Source organism: Oncorhynchus masou, unplaced genomic scaffold (assembly GCF_036934945.1).
Source record: "Oncorhynchus masou masou isolate Uvic2021 unplaced genomic scaffold, UVic_Omas_1.1 unplaced_scaffold_950, whole genome shotgun sequence".
Lineage (NCBI taxonomy): Eukaryota > Metazoa > Chordata > Actinopteri > Salmoniformes > Salmonidae > Oncorhynchus > Oncorhynchus masou.
The window spans coordinates 14,583-41,294 of record NW_027015996.1 but is presented as its reverse complement, the minus strand read 5'-3'; the positions used below and the strand labels follow the sequence as shown (position 1 = coordinate 41,294).

At 52.3% G+C, this 26,712-nt stretch overlaps 1 protein-coding gene across 1 annotated transcript in view; it reads left to right on the top strand.

Annotated features, from left to right (window-relative positions):
- Positions 1-26,712, top strand: part of LOC135538388 (protein FAM135A-like) — a 60,860-nt gene that overhangs the window by 31,239 nt on the left and 2,909 nt on the right. Inside the window, 14 exon segments of the mRNA XM_064964293.1 lie at positions 1,383-1,460; positions 2,812-2,861; positions 3,173-3,331; positions 5,143-5,216; positions 5,792-5,946; positions 6,445-6,636; positions 8,291-10,210; positions 10,213-10,372; positions 12,300-12,460; positions 12,774-12,865; positions 13,583-13,680; positions 17,319-17,470; positions 19,473-19,583; positions 19,748-19,861. Of these exon segments, the coding sequence (XP_064820365.1) occupies positions 1,383-1,460; positions 2,812-2,861; positions 3,173-3,331; positions 5,143-5,216; positions 5,792-5,946; positions 6,445-6,636; positions 8,291-10,210; positions 10,213-10,372; positions 12,300-12,460; positions 12,774-12,865; positions 13,583-13,680; positions 17,319-17,470; positions 19,473-19,583; positions 19,748-19,861 (3,516 nt within the window).

Below are 26,712 nucleotides of genomic sequence, written 5' to 3'. Positions count from 1 at the left end.
TCCTCCCTACAACTAGCTGTGGTCTGGTGCTTCAGACTGTTAGTCACAACATCAACTCTCCTCCCTACAACTAGCTGTGGTCTGGTGCTTCAGACTGTTAGTCACAACATCAACTCTCCTCCCTACAACTAGCTGTGGTCTGGTGCTTCAGACTGTTAGTCACAACATCAACTCTCCTCCCTACAACTAGCTGTGGTCTGGTGCTTCAGACTGTTAGTCACAGTCACAACATCAACTCTCCTCCCTACAACTAGCTGTGGTCTGGTGCTTCAGACTGTTAGTCACAACATCAACTCTCCTCCCTACAACTAGCTGTGGTCTGGTGCTTCAGACTGTTAGTCACAACATCAACTCTCCTCCCTACAACTAGCTGTGGTCTGGTGCTTCAGACTGTTAGTCACAACATCAACTCTCCTCCCTACAACTAGCTGTGGTCTGGTGCTTCAGACTGTTAGTCACAACATCAACTCTCCTCCCTACAACTAGCTGTGGTCTGGTGCTTCAGACTGTTAGTCACAGTCACAACATCAACTCTCCTCCCTACAACTAGCTGTGGTCTGGTGCTTCACAGACTGTTAGTCACAACATCAACTCTCCTCCCTACAACTAGCTGTGGTCTGGTGCTTCAGACTGTTAGTCACAGTCACAACATCAACTCTCCTCCCTACAACTAGCTGTGGTCTGGTGCTTCAGACTGTTAGTCACAACATCAACTCTCCTCCCTACAACTAGCTGTGGTCTGGTGCTTCAGACTGTTAGTCACAGTCACAACATCAACTCTCCTCCCTACAACTAGCTGTGGTCTGGTGCTTCAGACTGTTAGTCACAACATCAACTCTCCTCCCTACAACTAGCTGTGGTCTGGTGCTTCAGACTGTTAGTCACAACATCAACTCTCCTCCCTACAACTAGCTGTGGTCTGGTGCTTCACAGACTGTTAGTCACAACATCAACTCTCCTCCCTACAACTAGCTGTGGTCTGGTGCTTCAGACTGTTAGTCACAGTCACAACATCAACTCTCCTCCCTACAACTAGCTGTGGTCTGGTGCTTCACAGACTGTTAGTCACAACATCAACTCTCCTCCCTACAACTAGCTGTGGTCTGGTGCTTCAGACTGTTAGTCACAGTCACAACATCAACTCTCCTCCCTACAACTAGCTGTGGTCTAGTGCTTCAGACTGTTAGTCACAGTCACAACATCAACTCTCCTCCCTACAACTAGCTGTGGTCTGGTGCTTCAGACTGTTAGTCAGTCACAAAAAAATGTTTAATCCTGAACATGATCAAGTACTTATTAATCCATTCTAACTTTAGAGGGCATAGTAACAACAACAGCAAGGTTAAACATGCCCTTATATATGTGCCAATCACTCCTACTAGCCAAGCCCAGCATGCAAGTCCTTTATGAGCGAGTACTCAGAAGACCCTTCCCTCCAGACCAAAGGCACGTCTTTATAGGTATGTCCCCCCTACCTGAACCCTACCCTCCGTCCCTTCCCTCTACACTCAGTTCAACCTGCTTCTTCATATCTTTTCTTTTCCCGTTTGGTTTCTTTGCTTTCTCCTCTTGGTTCCTTTCTTTTTTTCCCCACACACCTGGTAATCTTTCTGTGTGCTTCAATGCCTCAGTCTTTCAGTCACTATAACTCCTAGAGGTCAGTGCCTGTCATAGTCCTCTGTCTGTCATTTATTCACACACTTCCTTCTCCCCACAGGTGGGCCTTTTCTTTTCCTTTTCTGTCACAGTCATATCTCTGGGGGCCAGGTCTCTCTCTCTCTGTCTCTATCTGTCTCTCTTCTCCTTCTAGTCCTTTTCTGTCACAGTCATATCTCTGGGGGCCAGGTCTCTCTCTCTCTGTCTCTATCTGTCTCTCTTCTCCTTCTAGTCCTTTTCTGTCACAGTCATATCTCTGGGGGCCAGGTCTCTCTCTCTCTGTCTCTATCTGTCTCTCTTCTCCTTCTAGTCCTTTTCTGTCACAGTCATATCTCTGGGGGCCAGGTCTCTCTCTCTCTGTCTCTATCTGTCTCTCTTCTCCTTCTAGTCCTTTTCTGTCACAGTCATATCTCTGGGGGCCAGGTCTCTCTCTCTCTGTCTCTCTCTGGCTCTCTTCTCCTTCTAGTCCTTTTCTGTCACAGTCATATCTCTGGGGGCCAGGTCTCTGTCTCTCTCTGGCTCTCTTCTCCTTCTAGTCCTTTTCTGTCACAGTCATATCTCTGGGGGCCAGGTCTCTCTCTCTCTGTCTCTCTCTGGCTCTCTTCTCCTTCTAGTCCTTTTCTGTCACAGTCATATCTCTGGGGGCCAGGTCTCTGTCTCTCTCTGGCTCTCTTCTCCTTCTAGTCCTTTTCTGTCACAGTCATATCTCTGGGGGCCAGGTCTCTCTCTCTCTGTCTCTCTCTGGCTCTCTTCTCCTTCTAGTCCTTTTCTGTCACAGTCATATCTCTGGGGGCCAGGTCTCTCTCTCTCTGTCTCTCTCTGTCTCTCTTCTCCTTCTAGTCCTTTTCTGTCACAGTCGTATTTCTGGGGGCCAGGTCTCTCTCTCTCTGTCTCTCTCTGTCTCTCTTCTCCTTCTAGTCCTTTTCTGTCACAGTCATATTTCTGGGGGCCAGGTCTCTCTCTCTCTCTCTCTCTCTCTCTCTCTCTCTCTCTCTCTCTCTGGCTCTGTTCTTGTCTTCATCCATCTGATTGGCTCTTATGTCTAATGATACCGTTGATTTTCCAGCCTGTCTGTCAGACTTGAGAGATCTTTATATGATTCTGGAATTGACAACAAAAAGGACCTCTTTTAATGCTCTTTGTTTTGTTCTCCAGAGGAACTAGACGTTGAGAACCGTCTCACTGAGCTCTGTGATCAAGTCAAGGTACGATATTAGTTTCTGCCATCAGCTCACTGTCTGAGCCCTTTTCATAGTCAAGTCGATAGGTCTACTTAGTGGACTAATCACTTCCAGCACTATGGCAGGTCTCCCTGACCCAGCTTAAAGTCCTGGACTTAAACTCCTGGACAAAGTTCTTCATTGAGTATGATTGGATTTGAAATCAAATAGAGTTGTGCTGACCTCAAGGAAACATGGAAGAATTGGAACAGGGCCTGTGTTTGTGTTTTAGCTTGTCTTTGTGGCGCCCCCTGGTGTCTATACTGGGCTAATCCATGTCCCCCTCTCTCTAACAGCAGAGAGCGGAGAGCCCGGACGAGCTGGCAGAGCTGGTCAATATGAACCTGGCCCAGCTGTGTTCCCTCCTCATGGCCCTGTGGGGTCAGTTCCTGGAGGTGGTCTCACTGCAGGAGAATGTTGCTGCCCTGCTGGCTGTGGAGCATCACACACTCAGAGTGAGTAGATTAGCAGCACCGAGCACCTCACTAACCCTGCTGACCATGGTGCACCTCACTAACCCTGCTGACCATGGAGCACCTCACTGACCGTGGAGCACCTCACTAACCCTGCTGACTGTGGAGCACCTCACTAACCCTGCTGACCATGGAGCATCTCACTAACCCTGCTGACCATGGAGCACCTCACTAACCCTGCTGACCATGGAGCACCTCACTAACCCTGCTGACCGTGGAGCACCTCACTAACCCTGCTGACCATGGAGCACCTCACTAACCCTGCTGACCGTGGAGCACCTCACTAACCCTGCTGACCGCGGAGCACCTCACTGACCGTGGAGCACCTCACTAACCCTGCTGACCGTGGAGCACCTCACTAACCCTGCTGACCATGGAGCACCTCACTAACCCTGCTGACCGTGGAGCACCTCACTAACCCTGCTGACCGTGGTGGAGCACCTCACTAACCCTGCTGACCGTGGAGCACCTCACTAACCCTGCTGACCGCGGAGCACCTCACTGACCGTGAAGCACCTCACTAACCCTGGAGCACCTCACTAACCCTGCTGACCGTGGAGCACCTCACTAACCCTGCTGACCGTGGAGCACCTCACTAACCCTGCTGACCGTGGAGCACCTCACTAACCCTGCTGACCGTGGAGCACCTCACTAACCCTGCTGACCGTGGAGCACCTCACTAACCCTGCTGACCGTGGAGCACCTCACTAACCCTGCTGACCGTGGAGCACCTCACTAACCCTGCTGACCGTGGAGCACCTCACTAACCCTGCTGACCGTGGAGCACCTCACTAACCCTGCTGACCGTGGAGCACCTCACTAACCCTGCTGACCGTGGAGCACCTCACTAACCCTGCTGACCGTGGAGCACCTCACTAACCCTGCTGACCGTGGAGCACCTCACTAACCCTGCTGACCGTGGAGCACCGCACCCCTGCTGACCGTGGAGCACCTCACTAACCCTGCTGACCGTGGAGCACCTCACTAACCCTGCTGACCTCACTGCTGACCGTGGAGCACCTCACTAACCCTGCTGACCGTGGAGCACCTCACTAACCTTGCTGACCGTGGAGCACCTCACTAACCCTGCTGACCGTGGTGCACCTCACTAACCCTGCTGACCGTGGAGCACCTCACTAACCCTGCTGACCGTGGTGCACCTCACTAACCCTGCTGACCGTGGAGCACCTCACTAACCCTGCTGACCCTGGAGCACCTCACTAACCCTGCTGACCCTGGAGCACCTCACTAACCCTGCTGACCCTGGAGCACCTCACTAACCTTGCTGACCGTGGAGCACCTCACTAACCCTGCTGACCATGGAGCACCTCACTAACCCTGCTGACCGTGGTGCACCTCACTAACCCTGCTGACCGTGGAGCACCTCACTAACCCTGCTGACTGTAATGCACCTCACTAACCCTGCTGACCGTGGTGCACCTCACTAACCCTGCTGACCGTGGAGCACCTCACTAACCGTGGAGCACCTCACTAACTGGAGCACCTCACTAACCGTGGAGCACCTCACTAACCCACTAACCGTGGACACCTCACTAACCGTGGAGCACCTCACTAACCGTGGAGCACCTCACTAACCGTGGAGCACCTCACTAACTGTGGAGCACCTCACTAACCCTGGAGCACCTCACTAACCGTGGACACCTCACTAACCGTGGAGCACCTCACTAACCGCACCTCACTAACTGTGGAGCACCTCACTAACCCTGCTGACCGTGGTGCACCTCACTCTGATCATGTGTTCTCATTCTGGTCTCTTGCTCTCCTTATTTCAGGTGCGGAGATTTGCAGAGGCCTTCTTTTGTCTGGAACACCCGAGACAAACGGCACTGGCCTATCAGGAACTACAGTAAGACAAATTACTAACGTGTGTGTGTGTCCTGTGTGTGTGTGTCCTGTGTGTGTGTGTCCTGTGTGTGTGTGTCCTGTGTGTGTGTGTCCTGTGTGTGTGTGTCCTGTGTGTGTGTGTCCTGTGTGTGTGTGTCCTGTGTGTGTGTGTCCTGTGTGTGTGTCCTGTGTGTGTGTGTCCTGTGTGTGTGTGTCCTGTGTGTGTGTCCTGTGTGTGTGTCCTGTGTGTGTGTCCTGTGTGTGTGTCCTGTGTGTGTGTGTGTCCTGTGTGTGTGTGTGTCCTGTGTGTGTCCTGTGTGTGTGTCCTGTGTGTGTGTGTGTGTCCTGTGTGTGTGTGTGTCTCTGTGTGTTTATGATTAATTAACCACCAATTCACAATAACAGAAAATGAAGATTTGTACTGTTTTATTTTTCCCTCCTCACGTCTTCTCTCCCCTCCTCACGTCCTCACGTCTTCTCTCCCCTCCTCACGTCTTCTCTCCCCTCCTCACGTCTTCTCTCCCCTCCTCACGTCTTCTCTCCCCTCCTCACGTCTTCTCTCCCCTCCTCACGTCTTCTCTCCCCTCCTCACGTCAGTGCTCACAGCCACCAGCAGATGACCACAGCCATCAAGAGTTCCTCCTACTTCCTGTCTCTACCACCACTTCCTGTTGCATGTGCCGACCTGGACGGGGACGTCAGCTCCCTGCCAATCATCTTCGAGGACAGATACCTGGACTCTATCACGGAAGGTCAGCGACAGCAATAGAAATAGAATGAAATAGATTCTGTTTCTATATTTCTATGAGTAACATGACAGACCGTTAGAGAGACAGCTATTTAAAGCAGGGATGTGATCACTTCAATTTAGAAAAGTCAGGAAAGTAAATATTGTTTTCGGGCTAGGTTATGATATATGTATAGAGGGTTATGTCATAAAAGCAGGAATTTGTGATTAATCAGGGAAAATCACATTCACGCTTTTACTTTAAAATATCATTCAATATCAATATCATTTAAGTGCCTTGAACATTTGAAGTGAGACTGGAAAGTGGCAACATGGAAGTGTTTCTTTGTCTTTCTCTATGAATATATTTGGTCTGTTGTGTATCGTCTCTATTTTTTCTGTCTGTTGATTCAGTTTACTATGGCAACACCATTTCACCTAATGTAATTCTGTGTATATGTAAATCTACCTGGTGGATAAATGTGATTGAGATTTTCTCCGTACTCTGGTTTCCCTGCTTCAGATCGGGACGGGCCGTGGCTGGGCACACACAACCCCCGGAGTGGCTCCACGTCCTCCGGTAACTCTAAGGCCTCATCCTCTTCCACTGCAGCTGCCGCAGCATCCTTCCCCAGCCCCATCCTGGAGCCTCGGCCCCCAACCATGATGGACACTACCTGGCCCGATGACTGCCCAGACCTGCCCAAGTCCAAAGGTGTGTTGTTGTTATTCATAGGAATAGTTACTATCATGATTACTACGCTAGATGTTCAGATGATAGTTACTGCGCTAGATGTTCAGGTGATAGTTGCTACGCTAGTTGTTCAGGTGATAGTTACTGCGCTAGTTGTTCAGGTGATAGTTACTATGCTAGATGTTCAGGTGATAGTTACTGCGCTAGATGTTCAGATGATAGTTACTGCGCTAGATGTTCAGGTGATAGTTGCTACGCTAGTTGTTCAGGTGATAGTTACTGCGCTAGTTGTTCAGGTGATAGTTACTATGCTAGATGTTCAGGTGATAGTTACTGCGCTAGATGTTCAGATGATAGTTACTGCGCTAGATGTTCAGGTGATAGTTACTACGCTAGATGTTCAGATGATAGTTACTGCACTAGATGTTCAGGTGATAGTTACTGTGCTAGATGTTCAGATGATAGTTACTGCGCTAGATGTTCAGGTGATAGTTACTACGCTAGATGTTCAGATGATAGTTACTGCGCTAGATGTTCAGGTGATAGTTACTGCGCTAGATGTTCAGGTGATAGTTACTGCGCTAGTTGTTCAGGTGATAGTTACTACGCTAGATGTTCAGATGATAGTTACTGCGCTAGATGTTCAGGTGATAGTTGCTGCGCTAGTTGTTCAGGTGATAGTTACTACGCTAGTTGTTCAGGTGATAGTTACTGCGCTAGTTGTTCAGGTGATAGTTACTATGCTAGATGTTCAGATGATAGTTACTGCACTAGATGTTCAGATGATAGTTACTGCGCTAGATGTTCAGGTGATAGTTGCTACGCTAGTTGTTCAGGTGATAGTTGCTACGCTAGTTGTTCAGGTGATAGTTGCTACGCTAGTTGTTCAGGTGATAGTTGCTACGCTAGTTGTTCAGGTGATAGTTGCTACGCTAGTTGTTCAGGTGATAGTTACTACGCTAGACGTTCAGGTGATACTTACTACGCTAGACGTTCAGGTGATAGTTACTACAGTACGCTAGACGTTCAAGTGATAGTTACTACAGTACGCTAGACGTTCAGGTGATAGTTACTACAGTACGCTAGACGTTCAGGTGATAGTTACTACGCTAGGCGTTCAGGTGATAGTTGCTACGCTAGACGTTCATGTGATAGTTGCTACGCTAGACGTTCAGGTGATAGTTGCTACGCTAGACGTTCAGGTGATAGTTGCTACGCTAGACGTTCACGTGATAGTTACTACGCTAGACGTTCAGATGATAGTTAGTACAGTACGCTAGACGTTCAGGTGATGGTTACTACAGTACGCCAGACGTTCAGATGATAGTTACTACAGTACGCTAGACGTTCACGTGATAGTTACTACGCTAGACGTTCAGATGATAGTTAGTACAGTACGCTAGACGTTCAGGTGATGGTTACTACAGTACGCCAGACGTTCAGCTGATAGTTACTACAGTACGCCAGACGTTCAGATGATAGTTATTGTGTGCTCTGCCCCCAGTGAGTACTGTCCCAGTCTATATGTCTTGGTAAATGTGGCACTGACAAATCCTTGACAATGCTTCCTTGAATAGAGTGGGAACCATGATGTTTTATCAGTTCATCTGAAGCATGTTGGGTTTGTGATAAAACTCCTTAAATATAAAACACATGCTTTTTCTTTGTATTAAAGGCAAGTCGGTGAAACTGAAGAAGAACGCCAAGACTGAGAGGGAGAACGCCAAGAAGCTCATCAGACAGGGATCCAAGGACTCTGTGGTTCTGGTGGCTTATAAGAACCTGGGGAAGGCCGCTAACTCGGCTAACCCTTCACAGCTAACACATGGAGAAACTGACCGTGACAGAGAGACCCAGGGACAGGGAGAGGCTGGCCTGAAGCAGCAGAGGGAGGAGAGGGAGCAGGGGGAGAGGGATGCCTTGCTGGGGGTGACTGGGGGAGACTCCAACACTGACCTAAGGACTAGGATCTCCAAATATTTTCCTGAGCCTGGTGCTACCACCGCCGCTGGACAGGCAAATGCTGTTCTTAATTTTGACTCTCTCCTTGAGGATGACGTCCTAGTAGCTAGTGGTGTGGCTAGCCAGAAAGGCTACTTCACAGCCTTAGTGAGCTTGGACACACAGAACAAGCCGGCCCAGGCTGGTCCTGGAGCTGTAGCCGGATTAGCCACCACAGATAATAACCAAGTAATTAACAAAAATGCTGCCACTGACCACTGCAGCCAGCAGCTGCCCGATCACTACACGCCTGGTTCTACCGCCACTGGACTCAGGCACATCGAGGTCCAACCCAGTGACAAGGACCCGTACCAAGGAGACACAGTGACAGTTCTCCTGCCCTGTCGGACGGATGGGGATGGGACCTCCAAAAGAGATATCCCAGAAATCACCCAGACAGACCTGTGTATGTCCGACTCTAAACAGCTTGCAATGAGAGACTGGAGTTCTGAGGTGTCTGACAGGCCTGGGGGTAGAGAGGTAATGACAGAGGTTAGTCAGAGGCCAGGCCTGGTGCTTCTACAGCAGGTGAAAGGTGATTGTATCAGGCTGCCACCAGACGGAGGTGCTGCTGTCCCCAGTGCCTCCTCCCGCCTCTCCGACTCTGGTATCGAGAGCGAGCCCAGTTCCTTCGCTATCCAGCTGGCTACCCAGGGTGGGGCCGTAGGGCTGGCTGGGGCCCCTGCGACTGAGTTGGGCCCCCAGCAGGCCGAACGACCCCTACTCAGCCCTGCTCCCCGGCCCGTCCAGCCCACCTCTGTCCATAAGGGCAGCATGGGGACTGGAGAGGGCCTCAACCCGGAGAGCACAGTCAGCGCGGTCAGCGGCGTCCAGTCTTCCCTCACCTCCATCAACTCGCTGCCCTCGGATGACGAGGGGGAGGGGGGTACGTCTGTGTCCAGGGGCTCCAGCAGTGCAGGAGGAGGGGAGGCCGAGGGGCCACCAGGCCCAGGGGGAATGAGGAAGTCCAGTGTTCTGGTACAGGAGCAACAGAGCCTGGTGTTCTCTGGAGAACCACCAGCATCTGTCCCAACACGCTGCTCTGTACCCAGCCAAACGCACCCCGACGCTGGGTTGGGCCTCAACACCACTGCTAGTGGGGGTTCTGCATCTCAATATCTGCCTCCTAGGACTTTTTCCTCAACCTCTGAGTCAACACTTAACACTGATCCCAGGTTGTTAACAGGTTCCTCTGAGGGGGCCGTAGGGGGTCCAGGTGCCCCCCGTAGTGAGCCCCAGACAGCCTCCTACCCCTCCTCTAACTCCACCGCCAGCAGCAGTGACCTGGTCAAGAAGGGACTGGTAGAAAACTACTTTGGCTCGCGCTCCAGCACAGACGTCTCAGAGATCAGCCCTGTAGAGACGTCAGCTATCACCCTGGGGATACTGTCTGGAGCGGGGCCGGGGCCGCCTGTAGAGGAAGACGAGGAAGAGGACAACGAGATGATAGAGAACGGCTTCTACGAGGAAGGAGATGGCTTGGCGTTCGTGAACGGTGTCGTTGACGAGGAGGAGGAGGAGGATGAAGGAGTTGGAGGGGCAGTAGGAAGGAGTCTGTTGTTTGAACAGTTGGGACTGGACCATGTTCAGGAGCCCAGGGTATTCCCCCAGGCTATGGTGCCCCTGTCCGCTCCCCCCTGGCCCCCAGCTCAGTGGGCTCTTCCCAGGGGAGACTTCTAGTCCCTACCCCCTCCACCTCCCTCACATCCAACAGCCTGCGCTGGTATGACAGCGCCCCCACACCACAGATGAAAGCGTGAGTCCACAGTCTAGTCATCTCATGTCCTACAGTCCACAGTCTAGTCACCTCATGTCCTACGGTCCACAGTCTAGTCACCTCATGTCCTACGGTCCACAGTCTAGTCACCTCATGTCCTACGGTCCACAGTCTAGTCACCTCATGTCCTACGGTCCACAGTCTAGTCACCTCATGTCCTACGGTCCACAGTCTAGTCACCTCATGTCCTACGGTCCACAGTCTAGTCACCTCATGTCCTACTGTCCACAGTCTAGTCATCTCATGTCCTACGGTCCACAGTCTAGTCACCTCATGTCCTACGGTCCACAGTCTAGTCACCTCATGTCCTACTGTCCACAGTCTAGTCATCTCATGTCCTACGGTCCACAGTCTAGTCACCTCATGTCCTACGGTCCACAGTCTAGTCACCTCATGTCCTACGGTCCACAGTCTAATCACCTCATGTCCTACGGTCCACAGTCTAGTCACCTCATGTCCTACGGTCCACAGTCTAGTCACCTCATGTCCTACGGTCCACAGTCTAGTCACCTCATGTCCTACGGTCCACAGTCTAGTCACCTCGTCCTACGGTCCACAGTCTAGTCACCTCATGTCCTACGGTCCAGTCTAGTCACCTCATGTCCTACGGTCCACAGTCTAGTCACCTCATGTCCTACGGTCCACAGTCTAGTCACCTCATGTCCTACGGTCCACAGTCTAGTCACCTCATGTCCTACGGTCCACAGTCTAGTCACCTCATGTCCTACGGTCCACAGTCTAGTCACCTCATGTCCTACGGTCCAGTCCACAGTCTAGTCACCTCATGTCCTACGGTCCACAGTCTAGTCACCTCATGTCCTACGGTCCACAGTCCAGTCACCTCATGTCCCACGGTCCACAGTCTAGTCACCTCATGTCCTACGGTCCACAGTCTAGTCACCTCATGTCCCACGGTCCACAGTCTAGTCACCTCATGTCCTACGGTCCACAGTCTAGTCACCTCATGTCCTACGGTCCACAGTCTAGTCACGTCATGTCCTACTGTCCACAGTCTAGTCATCTCATGTCCTACGGTCCACAGTCTAGTCACCTCATGTCCTACGGTCCACAGTCTAGTCACCTCATGTCCTACGGTCCACAGTCTAATCACCTCATGTCCTACGGTCCACAGTCTAGTCACCTCATGTCCACAGTTCCATAATTTAGTTTCTGCTCCTTTGATGGTTATGTCTTAAGCCTTAGCTAGGGAAATGTTGCTCCGTTAACTTGACTGTATTAGGTTGATTTGACAGGGACGATGCACCATTTGCACATTAATGTGGTTCTTTGTGGCTCAGTCTGTAGATAATGGCGCTTGCAACGCCAAGGGTCGTAGGTTCGATTCCTGTTGGGACCACCCATATGTAGAATGTATGCATGCATGACTGTAAGTCCATTTGGATTAAAGCGTTTGGTATATGGCATATACACTGAGTGTACAAAACATTAGGAACATCCTCTTAATATTGCATTGCACCCCCCTCCCCTTTTGTCTTCAGTTCTTCACACAAACCGGTGCACCTGGAACCTACTACCATACCCTTTTCAGAGGCACTTTAATGTTTTGTCTTGCCCATTCACCCTCTGAATGGCACACATACACAATCCATGTCTCAATTGTCTTAAGGCTTAAAAATCCTTATTTAACCTGTCTCCTCTCCTTCATTTACACTGATTGAAGTGGATTTAACAAGTGACCTCAATAAGGGATCATAGCTTTCACCTGGATTCACCTGGTCAGTCTATGTCATGGAAAGAGCAGGTGTTCTTAATGTTTTGTACACTTAGTGTATATGCTCAGTGTACAGTAGTAGTATTATTATGATTATCATAATAGCTTATATTATTAATCAACATTACTGGCCAGGTAAATAATAAAAATGTCTTCCTTATCCTCGTGGTGTAGTTTTGTTGCGGCCAAAGAGGAGTTGAAGCAGCTGAGACTACCAGGGTTCCTGTACAGTGAGGTGGGAGACCTGGCCTCCAGTGTCCCTTACTTTAGCCTGGAGGAGGATGACAACTGTGACGAGGGCATCCACCTCATCGTCTGTGTCCACGGCCTCGATGGTAACTCCACTTTATCCATTTAGTCAGATAATCAACCCATCTTGTTATCTGCTTCAGTTCTTTTGGCACAGGACATGTTGTGGTCCGATATATTGAAAACCGATCTGGGTTCAAATACTATTGAAATCATTTCAAAACCTTTACCTTGGCTTGATCAAGCTTGATTTGGCAAAGGAACCAATAGGAAAGCCCCAGTAGTAGTGTTCCAGACAGGTTAATGCATCACTCATAGTATTTGAAAGAGTTAAAACGGTATTTGAACCCAGGTCTAATGTGAAATATCTTGGGTGTTCCTTCATTCTGTGTCTTCCAGGTAACAGTGCTGACCTGCGTCTGGTGAAGACCTACCTGGAGCTGGGCCTACCTGGAGCTAGGATAGACTTCCTCATGTCCGAACGCAACCAGGTAACTAACCATAGTGTACCACACCTGAACCAACCGACACTACCTCATTATGGTACACCTGAACCAACTGACACTACCTCATTATGGCACACCTGGACCAACCGACACTACCTCATTATGGTACACCTGAACCAACCGACACTACGTCATTATGGTACATCTGAACCAACCAACACTACCTCATTATGGCACACCTGAACCAACCGACACTACATCATTATGGTACACCTGAACCAACTGACACTACCTCATTATGGTACACCTGAACCAACTGACACTACCTCATTATGGTACACCTGAACCAACTGACACTACCTCATTATGGTACACCTGAACCAACCGACACTACCTCATTATGGGATACCTGAACCAACTGACACTACCTCATTATGGTACACCTGAACCAACCGACACTACGTCATTATGGTACACCTGAACCAACCGACACTACCTCATTATGGGATAACTAGGAGAATGAGTGACACCTAACCAACCGACTCTACCTCATCTGCCTCTTTACTTCACATTATTATGGGACATGTATTTCAAGTACATTCGTACTTGAATGACAATCAACAATGGATGGTTAATTTCTTCTAGTTTCGTCTCATGGGAGTGCAGTTTCACTGAATCCTCTTATGCAAGTGCAGTAAACAATGCCTTGTCCTTGTCAGTCTGTAGAACTTTAGGTCTGACTTTTTGTTGTTTTCCCCACAGAATGACACGTTTGCTGACTTTGAACAGATGACAGACCGGCTGTTGGATGAAATAGTTCAGTACATTCAGATCTACAACCTCACCGTCTCTAAGATCAGGTACATATGGGTTTGTCAGGTCTACAACCTCACTGTCTCTAAGATCAGGTACATATGGGTTCTTCAGGTCTACAACCTCACCTTCTCTAAGATCAGGTACATATGGGTTCTTCAGGTCTGAACCTTAAACCTCACTGTCTCTAAGATCAGGTACATATGGGTTTGTCAGGTCTACAACCTCACTGTCTCTAAGATCAGGTACATATGGGTTTGTCAGGTCTACAACCTCACCGTCTCTAAGATCAGGTACATATGGGTTCTTCAGGTCTGAACCTCACCTTCTCTAAGATCAGGTACATATGGGTTCTTCAGGTCTACAACCTTAAACCTCACTGTCTCTAAGATCAGGTACATATGGGTTCTTCAGGTCTACAACCTCACTGTCTCTAAGATCAGGTACATATGGGTTCGTCAGGTCTACAACCTCACCGTCTCTAAGATCAGGTACATATGGGTTCCTCAGGTCTACAACCTCATCGTCTCTAAGATCAGGTACATATGGGTTCGTCAGGTCTACAACCTCACTGTCTCTAAGATCAGGTACATATGGGTTCGTCAGGTCTACAACCTCACGGTCTCTAAGATCAGGTACATATGGGTTCTTCAGGTCTACAACCTCACTGTCTCTGAGATCAGGTACATATGGATTCTTCAGGTCTACAACCTCACCGTCTCTAAGATCAGGTACACATGGTTTCGAGGTCTACAACCTCACCGTCTCTAAGATCAGGTACATATGGGTTCTGGTCTACAACCTCACCGTCTCTAAGATCAGGTACATATGGGTTTGTCAGGTCTACAACCTCACTGTCTCTAAGATCAGGTACATATGGGTTCTTCAGGTCTACAACCTCACCTTCTCTAAGATCAGGTACATATGGGTTCTTCAGGTCTACAACCTTACAACCTCACTGTCTCTAAGATCAGGTACATATGGGTTTGTCAGGTCTACAACCTCACTGTCTCTAAGATCAGGTACATATGGGTTTGTCAGGTCTACAACCTCACCGTCTCTAAGATCAGGTACATATGGGTTCTTCAGGTCTACAACCTCACCTTCTCTAAGATCAGGTACATATGGGTTCTTCAGGTCTACAACCTTACAACCTCACTGTCTCTAAGATCAGGTACATATGGGTTCTTCAGGTCTACAACCTCACTGTCTCTAAGATCAGGTACATATGGGTTCGTCAGGTCTACAACCTCACCGTCTCTAAGATCAGGTACATATGGGTTCCTCAGGTCTACAACCTCATCGTCTCTAAGATCAGGTACATATGGGTTCGTCAGGTCTACAACCTCACTGTCTCTAAGATCAGGTACATATGGGTTCGTCAGGTCTACAACCTCACGGTCTCTAAGATCAGGTACATATGGGTTCTTCAGGTCTACAACCTCACTGTCTCTGAGATCAGGTACATATGGATTCTTCAGGTCTACAACCTCACCGTCTCTAAGATCAGGTACACATGGTTTCGTCAGGTCTACAACCTCACCGTCTCTAAGATCAGGTACATATGGGTTCGTCAGGTCTACAACCTCACCGTCTCTAAGATCAGGTACATATGGGTTTGTCAGGTCTACAACCTCACTGTCTCTAAGATCAGGTACATATGGGTTCTTCAGGTCTACAACCTTACAACCTCACTGTCTCTAAGATCAGGTACATATTGGTTCGTCAGGTCTACAACCTCACTGTCTCTAAGATCAGGTACATATGGGTTTGTCAGGTCTACAACCTCACCGTCTCTAAGATCAGGTACATATGGGTTCGTCGGGTCTACAACCTCACCGTCTCTAAGATCAGGTACATATGGGTTCTTCGGGTCTACAACCTCACCGTCTCTAAGATCAGGTACATATGGATTCTTCAGGTCTACAACCTCACCGTCTCTAAGATCAGGTACATATGGGTTCTTCAGGTCTACAACCTCACCGTCTCTAAGATCAGGTACATATGGGTTCGTCAGGTCTACAACCTCACTGTCTCTAAGATCAGGTACATATGGGTTCTTCAGGTCTACAACCTCACTGTCTCTAAGATCAGGTACATATGGGTTCGTCAGGTCTACAACCTCACCGTCTCTAAGATCAGGTACATATGGGTTCTTCAGGTCTACAACCTCACCGTCTCTAAGATCAGGTACATATGGGTTCGTCAGGTCTACTACCTCACCGTCTCTAAGATCAGGTACATATGGGTTCGTCAGGTCTACAACCTCACCGTCTCTAAGATCAGGTACATATGGGTTCTTCAGGTCTACAACCTTACTGTCTCTAAGATCAGGTACATATGGGTTCGTCAGGTCTACAACCTCACTGTCTCTAAGATCAGGTACATATGGGTTCGTCAGGTCTACAACCTCACCGTCTCTAAGATCAGGTACATATGGGTTCTTCAGGTCTACAACCTCACCGTCTCTAAGATCAGGTACATATGGTTTCTTCAGGTCTACAACCTCACGGTCTCTAAGATCAGGTACATATGGGTTCTTCAGGTCTACAACCTTACTGTCTCTAAGATCAGGTACACATGGGTTCGTCAGGTCTACAACCTCATCGTCTCTAAGATCAGGTACATATGGGTTCTTCAGGTCTACAACCTCACTGTCTCTAAGATCAGGTACATATGGGTTCTTCAGGTCTACAACCTCATCGTCTCTAAGATCAGGTACACATGGGTTCTTCAGGTCTACAACCTCACTGTCTCTAAGATCAGGTACACATGGGTTCTTCAGGTCTACAACCTCACTGTCTCTAAGATCAGGTACACATGGGTTCTTCAGGTCTACAACCTCATCGTCTCTAAGATCAGGTACATATGGGTTCTTCAGGTTTACAACCTCACTGTCTCCTCTTCTTTAATTGTCCCCCTACTATGGGTGCTATAGTCTGAAGTGTGTCCCTCTCCTCTTCTTCATCTGCGCTGATGGAAAGAAGTAATAATGGGATGGGTAGAAGCAACATAGTGGATCTCTAGCACCCATGAAATGGCTTTCCCACTGTCCAGTCAGTCACCCCTTTCCCACTGTCCAGTCAGTCACCCCTTTCCCACTGTCCAGTCAGTCACCCCTTTCCCACTGTCCAGTCAGTCACCCCTTTCCCACTGTCCAGTCAGTCACCCCTTTCCCACTGTCCAGTCAGTCACCCCTTTCCCACTGTCCAGTCAGTCACCCCTTTCCCACTGTCCAGTCAGTCATCCCTTTCCCACTGTCCAGTCAGTCACCCCTTTCCCACTGTCCAGTCAGTCACCCCTTTTCCATCAGTGCAGATGGAGGAAAGAAGACATAGAGTTGAATCAGCTTAATACTATTGAGATGCCCCCTAGTGTATAACAGTGCTCTCCACATCCATCCATATTTAATTGTCCCCCACCATGAAATCGGGGAGGGGATCTGTCTCGGTCCTTTAATATGTTAGGCCCTCATGATATCTCAGAAACCACTGGCCCAATTCTGAGGAAACTTTGGTGAATGATGTATCTTGCCAAAGAGATCTGTCATTTACAAAATTACACTGATTGGCCTAAGCTATAGGGTGGCTGCGTCATTCGTGGGGGACGACATGTTTACTGTTACCTTGTTTGATTTGCGCTCCTGCGTGATCTCTGACCTGTATCTATATTCTCTGTTTCTCAGCTTCGTAGGCCACTCCCTGGGGAACCTGATAGTTCGTTCAGTACTGACCAGACCCAGGTTTAAATGTTACCTGAGCAGACTTCACACCTTCCTCTCTCTGTCTGGACCTCACCTGGGTACCCTGTACAACAGCTCTGCTCTGGTCAACACAGGTATGTCTCTCTACACTATACCCTCTACAGCAGGGATCATCACCTAGATTCAGCCGCGGAGCGATTTGTTTATTTTCTGGAGCGGATGGTTGGGGAGGCCGGAACAATTATAAATAATATTCAAATTGACCGCAAGAAGCCCAAATATATGTGTTTGACTAAAACATAACTATTTCAAACCTTGCTTATATTTGTATAAGATCATGTGTGTTTGATGCGTGGGAATACTTGGGAACACATTTCCTGGTGTTCTTAGCATCTTTTATGTCCAACGATGAAAATTCAACATACAATTTGTATTTATTTATTTTTGCTCAGAAAACTTAGGAGGGGGGGAAATAAAACCATCCATGGGACAAAATCGGACCACTGGCCACCAGTTGGGATTTTGAAGAATCTGACAAATATCCTACCTCATTAGATTTATTTAGTTCATGCTCGCAGTGTGTTTGTGAGATGCTGTACAAAAGGCAGTTTTAAAACTGCCCCGTGACTCCTGCAGCGTCTACAGACATCCACCAAACAAGCAAAAACCCACTCTGAGAATGAGTGTGACAACTGATAGCCCATCTATAAGTGACTGTCAGTCAATCAGGTGGCTAGCTGCCTGCAGAGACTTCTATTGCAGAAAATATGAAGGGCTCTGGCTAGTAGTACTTAGCCAGTTAGAAAGATGATGTAACAAGCTAACATTTAAACAGATCCTACCTCAGCAGGAGAAAAAAAATAGGCTACTAAGTTATAATAACTGTGGTTTACAGAGAGTAGGTTACTGAGCCAGACAGTGATGTGGCGCTCAGTGGTGATGCTGAGGCAGGCTACAATGCATGCAAGAGGAAGCAGAGGAGACATATAGACAATACTTTCAAACCTCTACGGGCTAGGGGGCAGTATTTTCACATTCGGATGAAAAGCGTGCCCAGAGTAAACTGCCTGCTACTCAGGCCCACAAGCTAAGATATGCATATTATTAGTAGATTTGGATAGTTTCTAAAACTGTTTGAATGATGTCTGTGAGTATAACAGAACTCATATGGCAGGTGAAAACCTGAGAAAAATCCAACCAGGAAGTGGGAAATCTGAGGTTTGTAGTTTTTCAACTCATTCCCTATCGAAAACACAGTGTAAATTGGGTCATATTGCACTTCCTAAGGCTTCCACTAGATGTCAACAGTCTTTAGAACGTTGTTTCAGGCTACTATTGTGAAAGGGGGGCAAATTAGACCAGTCAGAGTAGGTGGCTCAGTTGAAAGCTATGAGTTGTTTATCGCGCGCTGCTGTGAGCACGAGCTCTGTTCCCTTTCCTTTCTAAAGACAAAGGAATTGTCCGGTTGAAACATTATTGAAGATTTATGATAAAAACATCCTAAAGATTGATTCTATACATCGTTTGACATGTTTCCACGAACTGTAATGGAACCTTTTGGACTTTTCGTCTGGACTTAGTGCCCGCGCCTTGTGCATTTGGATTGGTGAACTAAACGCGCGAACAAAAAGGAGGTATTTGGACATAAAGATGAACTTTATTGAACAAAACAAACATTTATTGTGGAACTGGGATTCCTGGGAGTGCATTCTGATGAAGATCATCAAAGGTAAGTGAATATGTATAACGCTATTTCAGACTTTTGTGGACTCCACAACATGGCGTATATCTATATGGCTTGTTTTGGTGGCTGAGCGCTGTACTCAGATTATTGCATGGTGTGCTTTCGCTGTAAAGCTTTTTTGAAATCTGACACAGCAGTTGCATTCAGGAGAAGTTTATCTTTAAAAACACAGGATACAACATTCAATTTAAAAAGCTCAGAGCTTACAATTTTTATTTTATTTTTATGTATACTATTCCAGGAAAGTGTACTGTGAAAATGTTGAATGTATACTCCCCTTTAACTACGACACTGTGCTACGCTCAGTCAAGGAAACAAGTAATTGTCTCCCGCTCCCTGATTGATTTAGTCAGTCTTTAACCCCTGTGTTCCTCCTCCTTCCTCCCTTCCAGGCCTGTGGTTCATGCAGAAGTGGAAGAAGTCTGGCTCCCTGCTCCAGCTGACCTGCAGAGACCACTCTGATCCCAGACAGACCTTCCTCTACAAGCTTAGCAAGAAATCTGGTGAGTTGAGCAGAGTAAAGATCATTTGTTGTTGATGTTTTTTTCAGTGCAATTTGTTACATTGTTAACGCCTGGTATCAATCTGTTCTTCTGGGCATTTAAATGAAGCTTGTTGTCTATTGTTACATGAATAACAGGTGTGCTGTGTCAATGTATTGTGGCAGGTCTTCATCACTTCAGGAACGTGGTGTTAGTGGGCTCTCTGCAGGATCGTTACGTCCCATATCACTCAGCCAGGATAGAGATGTGTAAGACAGCCCTGAAGGACAAACAAACAGGTGGGCCCTACATATTTATCAGAGCAGGCCCCAAACATGTGTCCTACAGGACATTTGTTCACAGTGTAGACAAGCTACTGGACCAATAGCCTGGTTCCTCTTGCTGCTGCTTGCTGTTGGGGCTTTGCTAGGCCGGGTTACAGTTAAGCACTTTGTGACAACTGTTGATGTTGAAATGGCTTCATGAATACATTTGATTGATTGTTGTCATATATGGCTCAGTTGGTTAGAGCATGGCCCTTGCAACACCAGGATTGTGGGTTTGATTCCCGGGCCACCCAGATGTAAAATGTATGCACACGCTTCTAAATGGAGTTTATTCTTCTTCTTATGCTCTCTGTCACTCTCTTTTTTCTCTTTAATCTTCTCACTTCCCCTACCCCTCTCTCACTCCCCCTCTCTCACTCCCCCTCTCCCACTCCCCCTCTCTCACTCCCCCTCTCTCACTCCCCCTCTCTCACTCCCCCTCTCTCACTCCCCCCCTCTCTCACTCCCCCTCTCACTCCCCCTCTCTCACTCCCCCTCTCCTCCCCCTCTCTCACTCCCCCTCTCTCACTCCCCCTCTCTCACTCCCCCTACCCCTCTCTCACTCCCCCTCTCTCACTCCCCCTCTCTCACTCCCCCTCTCTCACTCCCCCTCTCTCACTCCCCCTCTCTCACTCCCCCTCTCACTCCCCTCTCTCACTCCCCCTCTCTCACTCCCCCTCTCCTCCCCTCTCACTCCCCCTCTCACTCCCCCTCTCACTCCCCCTCTCTCACTCCCCCTCTCTCACTCCCCCTCTCTCTCCCCTCTCTCACTCCCCCTCTCACTCCCCTCTCTCACTCCCCCTCTCTCACTCCCCTCTCTCTCCCTCCCCCTCTCTCACTCCCCTCTCTCTCACTCCCCCTCTCTCACTCCCCCTCTCTCACTCCCCTCTCTCACTCCCCTCTCTCTCCCCCTCCCCCTCTCTCACTCCCCTCTCTCACTCCCCTCTCTCTCCCCCTCTCCCACTCCCCCTCTCTCACTCCCCCTCTCACTCCCCCTCTCTCACTCCCCCTCTCACTCCCCCTCTCTCACTCCCCCTCTCTCACTCCCCCCTCTCTCCTCTCTCACTCCCCTCTCTCCCCCCCTCTCTCACTCCCCCCCTCACTCCCCCTCTCACTCCCCCTCTCACTCCCCTCTCTCACTCCCCCTCTCTCACTACCCCCTCTCTCACTCCCTCTCTCACTCCCCCTCTCTCACTCCCCCTCTCTCACTCCCCTCTCTCACTCCCCCTCTCTCACTCCCCCTCTCTCACTCCCCCTCTCTCACTCCCCCTCTCTCACTCCCCCTCTCTCACTCCCCCCTCTCTCACTCCCCCTCTCTCACTCCCCCCTCTCACTCCCCCCTCTCTCACTCCCCCTCTCTCACTCCCCCTCTCTCCCTCCCCCTCTCTCACTCCCCCTCTCTCACTCCCCCTCTCCACTCCCCCTCTCTCACTCCCCCTCTCTCACTCCCCTCTCTCACTCCCCCTCTCTCACTCCCCCTCTCACTCCCCCTCTCTCACTCCCCCTCTCTCACTCCCCCTCTCTCACTCCCCCTCTCTCACTCCCCTCTCTCACTCCCCCTCTCTCACTCCCCCTCTCTCACTCCCCCTCTCTCACTCCCCCTCTCACTCCCCCTCTCTCACTCCCCCTCTCTCACTCCCCTCTCTCACTCCCCCTCTCCCTCCTCACTCCCCTCTCTCACTCCCCTCTCTCACTCCCCCTCTCTCACTCCCCCTCTCTCACTCCCCCTCTCACTCCCCCTCTCTCACTCCCCCTCTCTCACCCCTCTCTCACTCCCCCTCTCTCACCCCCTCTCTCACTCCCCCTCTCTCACTCCCCCTCTCACTCCCCCTCTCTCACTCCCCCTCTCTCACTCCCCCTCTCACTCCCCTCTCACTCCCCTCTCTCACTCCCCCTCTCTCACTCCCCTCTCACTCCCTCTCTCACTCCCCCTCTCTCTCCCCTCTCTCACTCCCCCTCTCTCACTCCCCCTCTCTCACTCCCCCTCTCTCCCCCCCTCTCACTCCCCCTCTCTCACTCCCCCTCTCTCACTCCCCCTCTCTCCCCTCTCCCCCTCTCTCACTCCCCCCTCTCACTCCCCCTCTCTCACTCCCCTCTCTCACTCCCCCTCTCTCACTCCCTCTCACTCCCCTCTCCACTCCCCCTCACCCCTTCACTCCCCTCTCTCACTCCCTCTCACTCCCCCTCTCTCACTCCCCCTCTCACTCCCCCCTCTCTCACTCCCCCTCTCTCACTCCCCTCTCACTCCCCCTCTCTCACTCCCCTCTCACTCCCCCTCTCCTCTCCCCTCTCTCACTCCCCCTCTCACTCCCTCCCCCTCCCCCTCTCTCACTCCCCCTCTCTCCCTCCCCCTCTCTCCTCCCCCTCTCACTCCCCCTCTCCCACTCCCCCTCTCTCACTCCCCCTCTCTCACTCCCCTCTCTCACTCCCCCTCTCTCCCCCCTCTCACTCCCCCTCTCTCACTCCCTCTCTCACCCCCCTCTCTCACTCCCCCTCTCTCACTCCCCCTCTCTCACTCCCCTCTCTCACTCCCCCTCTCTCTCACTCCCCCTCTCTCACTCCCCCTCTCCCCCCTCCCCCTCTCACTCCCCCCTCTCTCACTCCCCTCTCTCACTCCCCCTCTCTCACTCCCCCTCTCTCACTCCCCCTCTCTCACTCCCCCTCTCTCACTCCCCTCTCTCACTCCCCCTCTCACTCCCCCTCTCTCACTCCACTCCCCTCTCACTCCCCCTCTCTCACTCCCCCTCTCTCACTCCCCCTCTCTCCTCCCCCTCTCTCCCCTCTCTCACTCCCCCTCTCTCACTCCCCCTCTCTCACTCCCCCTCTCTCTCTCCCCCTCTCTCACTCCCCTCTCACTCCCCCTCTCACTCCCCCTCTCTCACTCCCCCTCTCTCCACTCCCCCTCTCTCTCACTCCCCCTCTCACTCCCCCTCTCACTCCCCTCTCTCACTCCCCTCTACTCCCTCTCTCCTCACTCCCCCTCTCTCACTCCCCCCTCTCACTCCCCTCTCACTCCCTCTCTCACTCCCCCTCTCTCCCCTCTCTCACTCCCCTCTCCTCCCCCTCTCTCCCACTCCCCCTCTCTCACTCCCCCTCTCACTCCCCCTCTCTCACTCCCCTCTCCCTCCCCTCTCTCACTCCCCCTCTCTCCCACTCCCCTCTCCTCCCCTCTCTCACTCCCCCTCTCACCCCCCTCTCTCCACTCCCCTCTCTCACTCCCCTCTCTCACTCCCCCTCTCTCCACTCCCTCTCTCCACTCCCCCTCTCTCACCCCCTCTCACTCCCCTCTCTCACTCCCCTCTCTCACTCCCCCTCTCTCCTCCCCCTCTCTCACTCCCCTCTCTCACTCCCCCTCTCCCCCTCCCCCTCCCCTCTCTCACTCCCCCTCTCTCTCCCCCCCTCTCTCACTCCCCCTCCCTCTCACTCCCCCTCTCTCACTCCCCCTCTCTCACTCCCCTCTCTCACTCCCCCTCTCTCACTCCCCTCTCTCACTCCCCCTCTCCCTCCCCCTCTCTCACTCCCCCTCCACTCCCTCTCTCACTCCCTCTCTCACTCCCCTCTCTCACTCCCCCTCTCTCTCCCTCTCCCCCTCCCCTCTCTCACTCCCCCTCTCTCACTCCCCCTCTCTCTCTCCCCCTCTCTCACTCCCCCTCTCTCACTCCCCCTCTCTCACTCCCCCCCTCTCACTCCCCCCCTCTCTCTCTCCCCCTCTCTCACTCCCCCTCTCTCACTCCCCCTCTCTCACTCCCCCTCTCCCACTCCCCCTCTCTCACTCCCCCTCTCACTCCCCCTCTCTCACTCCCCCTCTCTCACTCCCCCTCTCTCACTCCCCCTCTCTCACTCCCCCTCTCTCACTCCCCCTCTCTCACTCCCCCTCTCTCCACTCCCCTCTCTCTCCCCCTCTCTCACTCCCCCTCTCACTCCCCTCTCTCACTCCCCCTCTCTCACTCCCCCTCTCTCCCCCCCTCTCTCTCACTCCCCCCTCTCTCACTCCCCCTCTCTCACTCCCCCTCTCTCACTCCCCCTCTCTCACTCCCCCTCTCTCCTCCCCTCTCACTCCCCCTCTCTCACTCCCCTCTCTCACTCCCCCTCTCACTCCCCCTCCCCCCCCTCACTCCTCCCCCTCTCTCACTCCCCCTCTCTCACTCCCCCTCTCTCACTCCCCCTCTCACTCCCCCTCTCCCACTCCCCTCTCTCACTCCCCCTCTCTCACTCCCCCTCTCCCACTCCCCCTCTCTCACTCCCCCTCTCTCACTCCCCCTCTCACTCCCCCTCTCTCACTCCCTCCTCTCCACTCCCCCTCTCTCACTCCCCCTCTCTCACTCCCCTCTCCTCCCTCTCTCACCCCCTCTCACTCCCCCTCTCTCACTCCCCTCTCACTCCCCCTCCTCTACCCTCTCTCACTCCCTCTCCCCTCCCCTCTCTCACTCCCCCTCTCTCACTCCCCCTCTCACTCCCCCTCTCTCACTCCCCCTCTCCCCCCTACCCCTCTCACTCCCCCTCTCTCACTCCCCCTCTCTCACTCCCCCTCTCCCACTCCCCCTCTCTCACTCCCCCTCTCTCACTCCCCCTCTCTCACTCCCCTCTCCCACTCCCCCTCTCTCACTCCCCCTCTCTCACTCCCCCCTCTCACCCCCTTCTCACTCCCCCTCTCTCACTCCCCCTCTCCTCCCCCCCCCCTCTCTCACTCCCCCTCTCACTCCCCCTCCACTCCCCCTCTCTCACTCCCCCTCTCCACTCCCCCTCTCTCACTCCCCCTCTCTCACTCCCCCTCTCACTCCCCCTCTCTCACTCCCCCTCTCTCACTCCCCCTCTCTCACTCCCCTCTCTCACTCCCCCTCTCTCACTCCCCCTCTCTCACTCCCCCTCTCTCACTCCCCCTCTCTCACCCCCCTCTCTCACTCCCCCTCTCACTCCCCCTCTCACTCCCCCTCTCACTCCCCCTCTCTCACTCCCCTCTCTCACTCCCCTCTCTCACTCCCCCTCTCCACTCCCCCTCTCTCACTCCCCTCTCTCACTCCCCCTCTCTCACTCCCCCTCTCTCACTCCCCCTCTCTCACTCCCCCTCTCACTCCCCTCTCTCACTCCCCCTCTCTCACTCCCCCTCTCCCACTCCCCCTCTCTCACTCCCCTCTCTCACTCCCCTCTCACTCCCCTCTCCCCCTCTCTCACTCCCCTCTCTCTCACTCCCCCTCTCTCACTCCCCCTCTCCCCCTACCCCTCTCTCACTCCCCTCTCTCACTCCCTCTCTCACTCCCCCTCTCTCACTCCCCCTCTCTCACTCCCCCTCCTCACTCCCCCTCTCTCCCTCCCCTCCCTCTCTTCACTCCCCCTCTCTCACCCCCCCTCTCTCACTCCCCCTCTCTCACTCCCCCTCCCCCTCTCTCACTCCCTCTCTCACTCCCCCTCTCTCACTCCCCCTCTCTCACTCCCCTCTCTCCCCCCTCTCTCCACTCCCCCTCTCCCCCTCCCCCTCTCTCACTCCCCCTCTCTCACTCCCCCTCTCTCCCCCTCCCCTCTCTCACTCCCCCACCCACTCCCCCTCTCTCACTCCCCCTCTCACTCCCCTCTCTCACTCCCCCTCTCTCACTCCCCCTCTCTCACTCCCCTCTCTCACTCCCCCTCTCTCACTCCCCCTCTCACTCCCCCTCTCTCACTCCCCTCTCTCACTCCCCCTCTCTCACTCCCCCTCTCTCACTCCCCCTCTCTCACTCCCCTCTCACTCCCCCTCTCTCACTCCCCCTCTCTCACTCCCCCTCTCTCACTCCCCCTCCCCTCACTCCCCCCTCTCTCACTCCCCCTCTCACTCCCCCTCTCTCACTCCCCCTCTCTCACTCCCCCTCTCTCACTCCCCCTCTCTCACTCCCCCTCTCTCACTCCCCTCTCTCCCCTCCCCTCTCTCACTCCCCCTCTCACTCCCCCTCTCACTCCCCCCCTCTCTCACTCCCCTCTCTCACTCCCCCCTCTCTCACTCCCCCTCTCACTCCCCTCTCTCACTCCCCCTCTCTCACTCCCCCTCTCCCACTCCCCCTCTCTCACTCCCCTCTCTCACTCCCCCTCTCTCACTCCCCCTCTCTCACTCCCCCTCTCACTCCCCCTCTCTCACTCCCCCTCTCACTCCCCCCTCTCCCCCTCCCTCTCTCACTCCCCCTCTCACTCCCTCTCTCACTCCCCCTCTCTCACTCCCCCTCTCTCACTCCCCCTCTCTCACTCCCCCTCTCCCCCTACCCCTCTCTCACTCCCTCTCTCACTCCCTCTCTCACTCCCCCTCTCTCACTCCCCCTCTCTCACTCCCCTCTCTCACTCCCCCTCTCACTCCCCTCTCTCACTCCCTCTCTCACTCCCCTCTCACTCCCCTCTCACTCCCCCTCTCTCACTCCCCCTCTCTCACTCCCCCTCTCTCCTCCCCCTCTCTCACTCCCCCTCTCTCACTCCCCCCTCTCACTCCCCTCACTCCCCCCCTCTCTCACTCCCCCTCTCTCACTCCCCCCCTCTCACTCCCCCTCTCTCACTCCCCCTCTCCTCCCCCTCTCTCACTCCCCCTCTCTCCTCCCCCTCTCCACTCCCCCTCTCACTCCCCCTCTCTCACTCCCCTCTCTCACTCCCCCTCTCTCACTCCCCCTCTCTCACTCCCCTCTCTCACTCCCCCTCTCTCACTCCCCCTCTCACTCCCCCTCTCTCACTCCCCCTCTCTCACTCCCCCTCTCTCACTCCCCTCTCACTCCCCCTCCCCCTCTCTCACTCCCCTCTCCACTCCCCCTCTCTCACTCCCCCTCTCTCACTCCCCCTCTCTCACTCCCCCTCTCTCACTCCCCCTCTCTCAC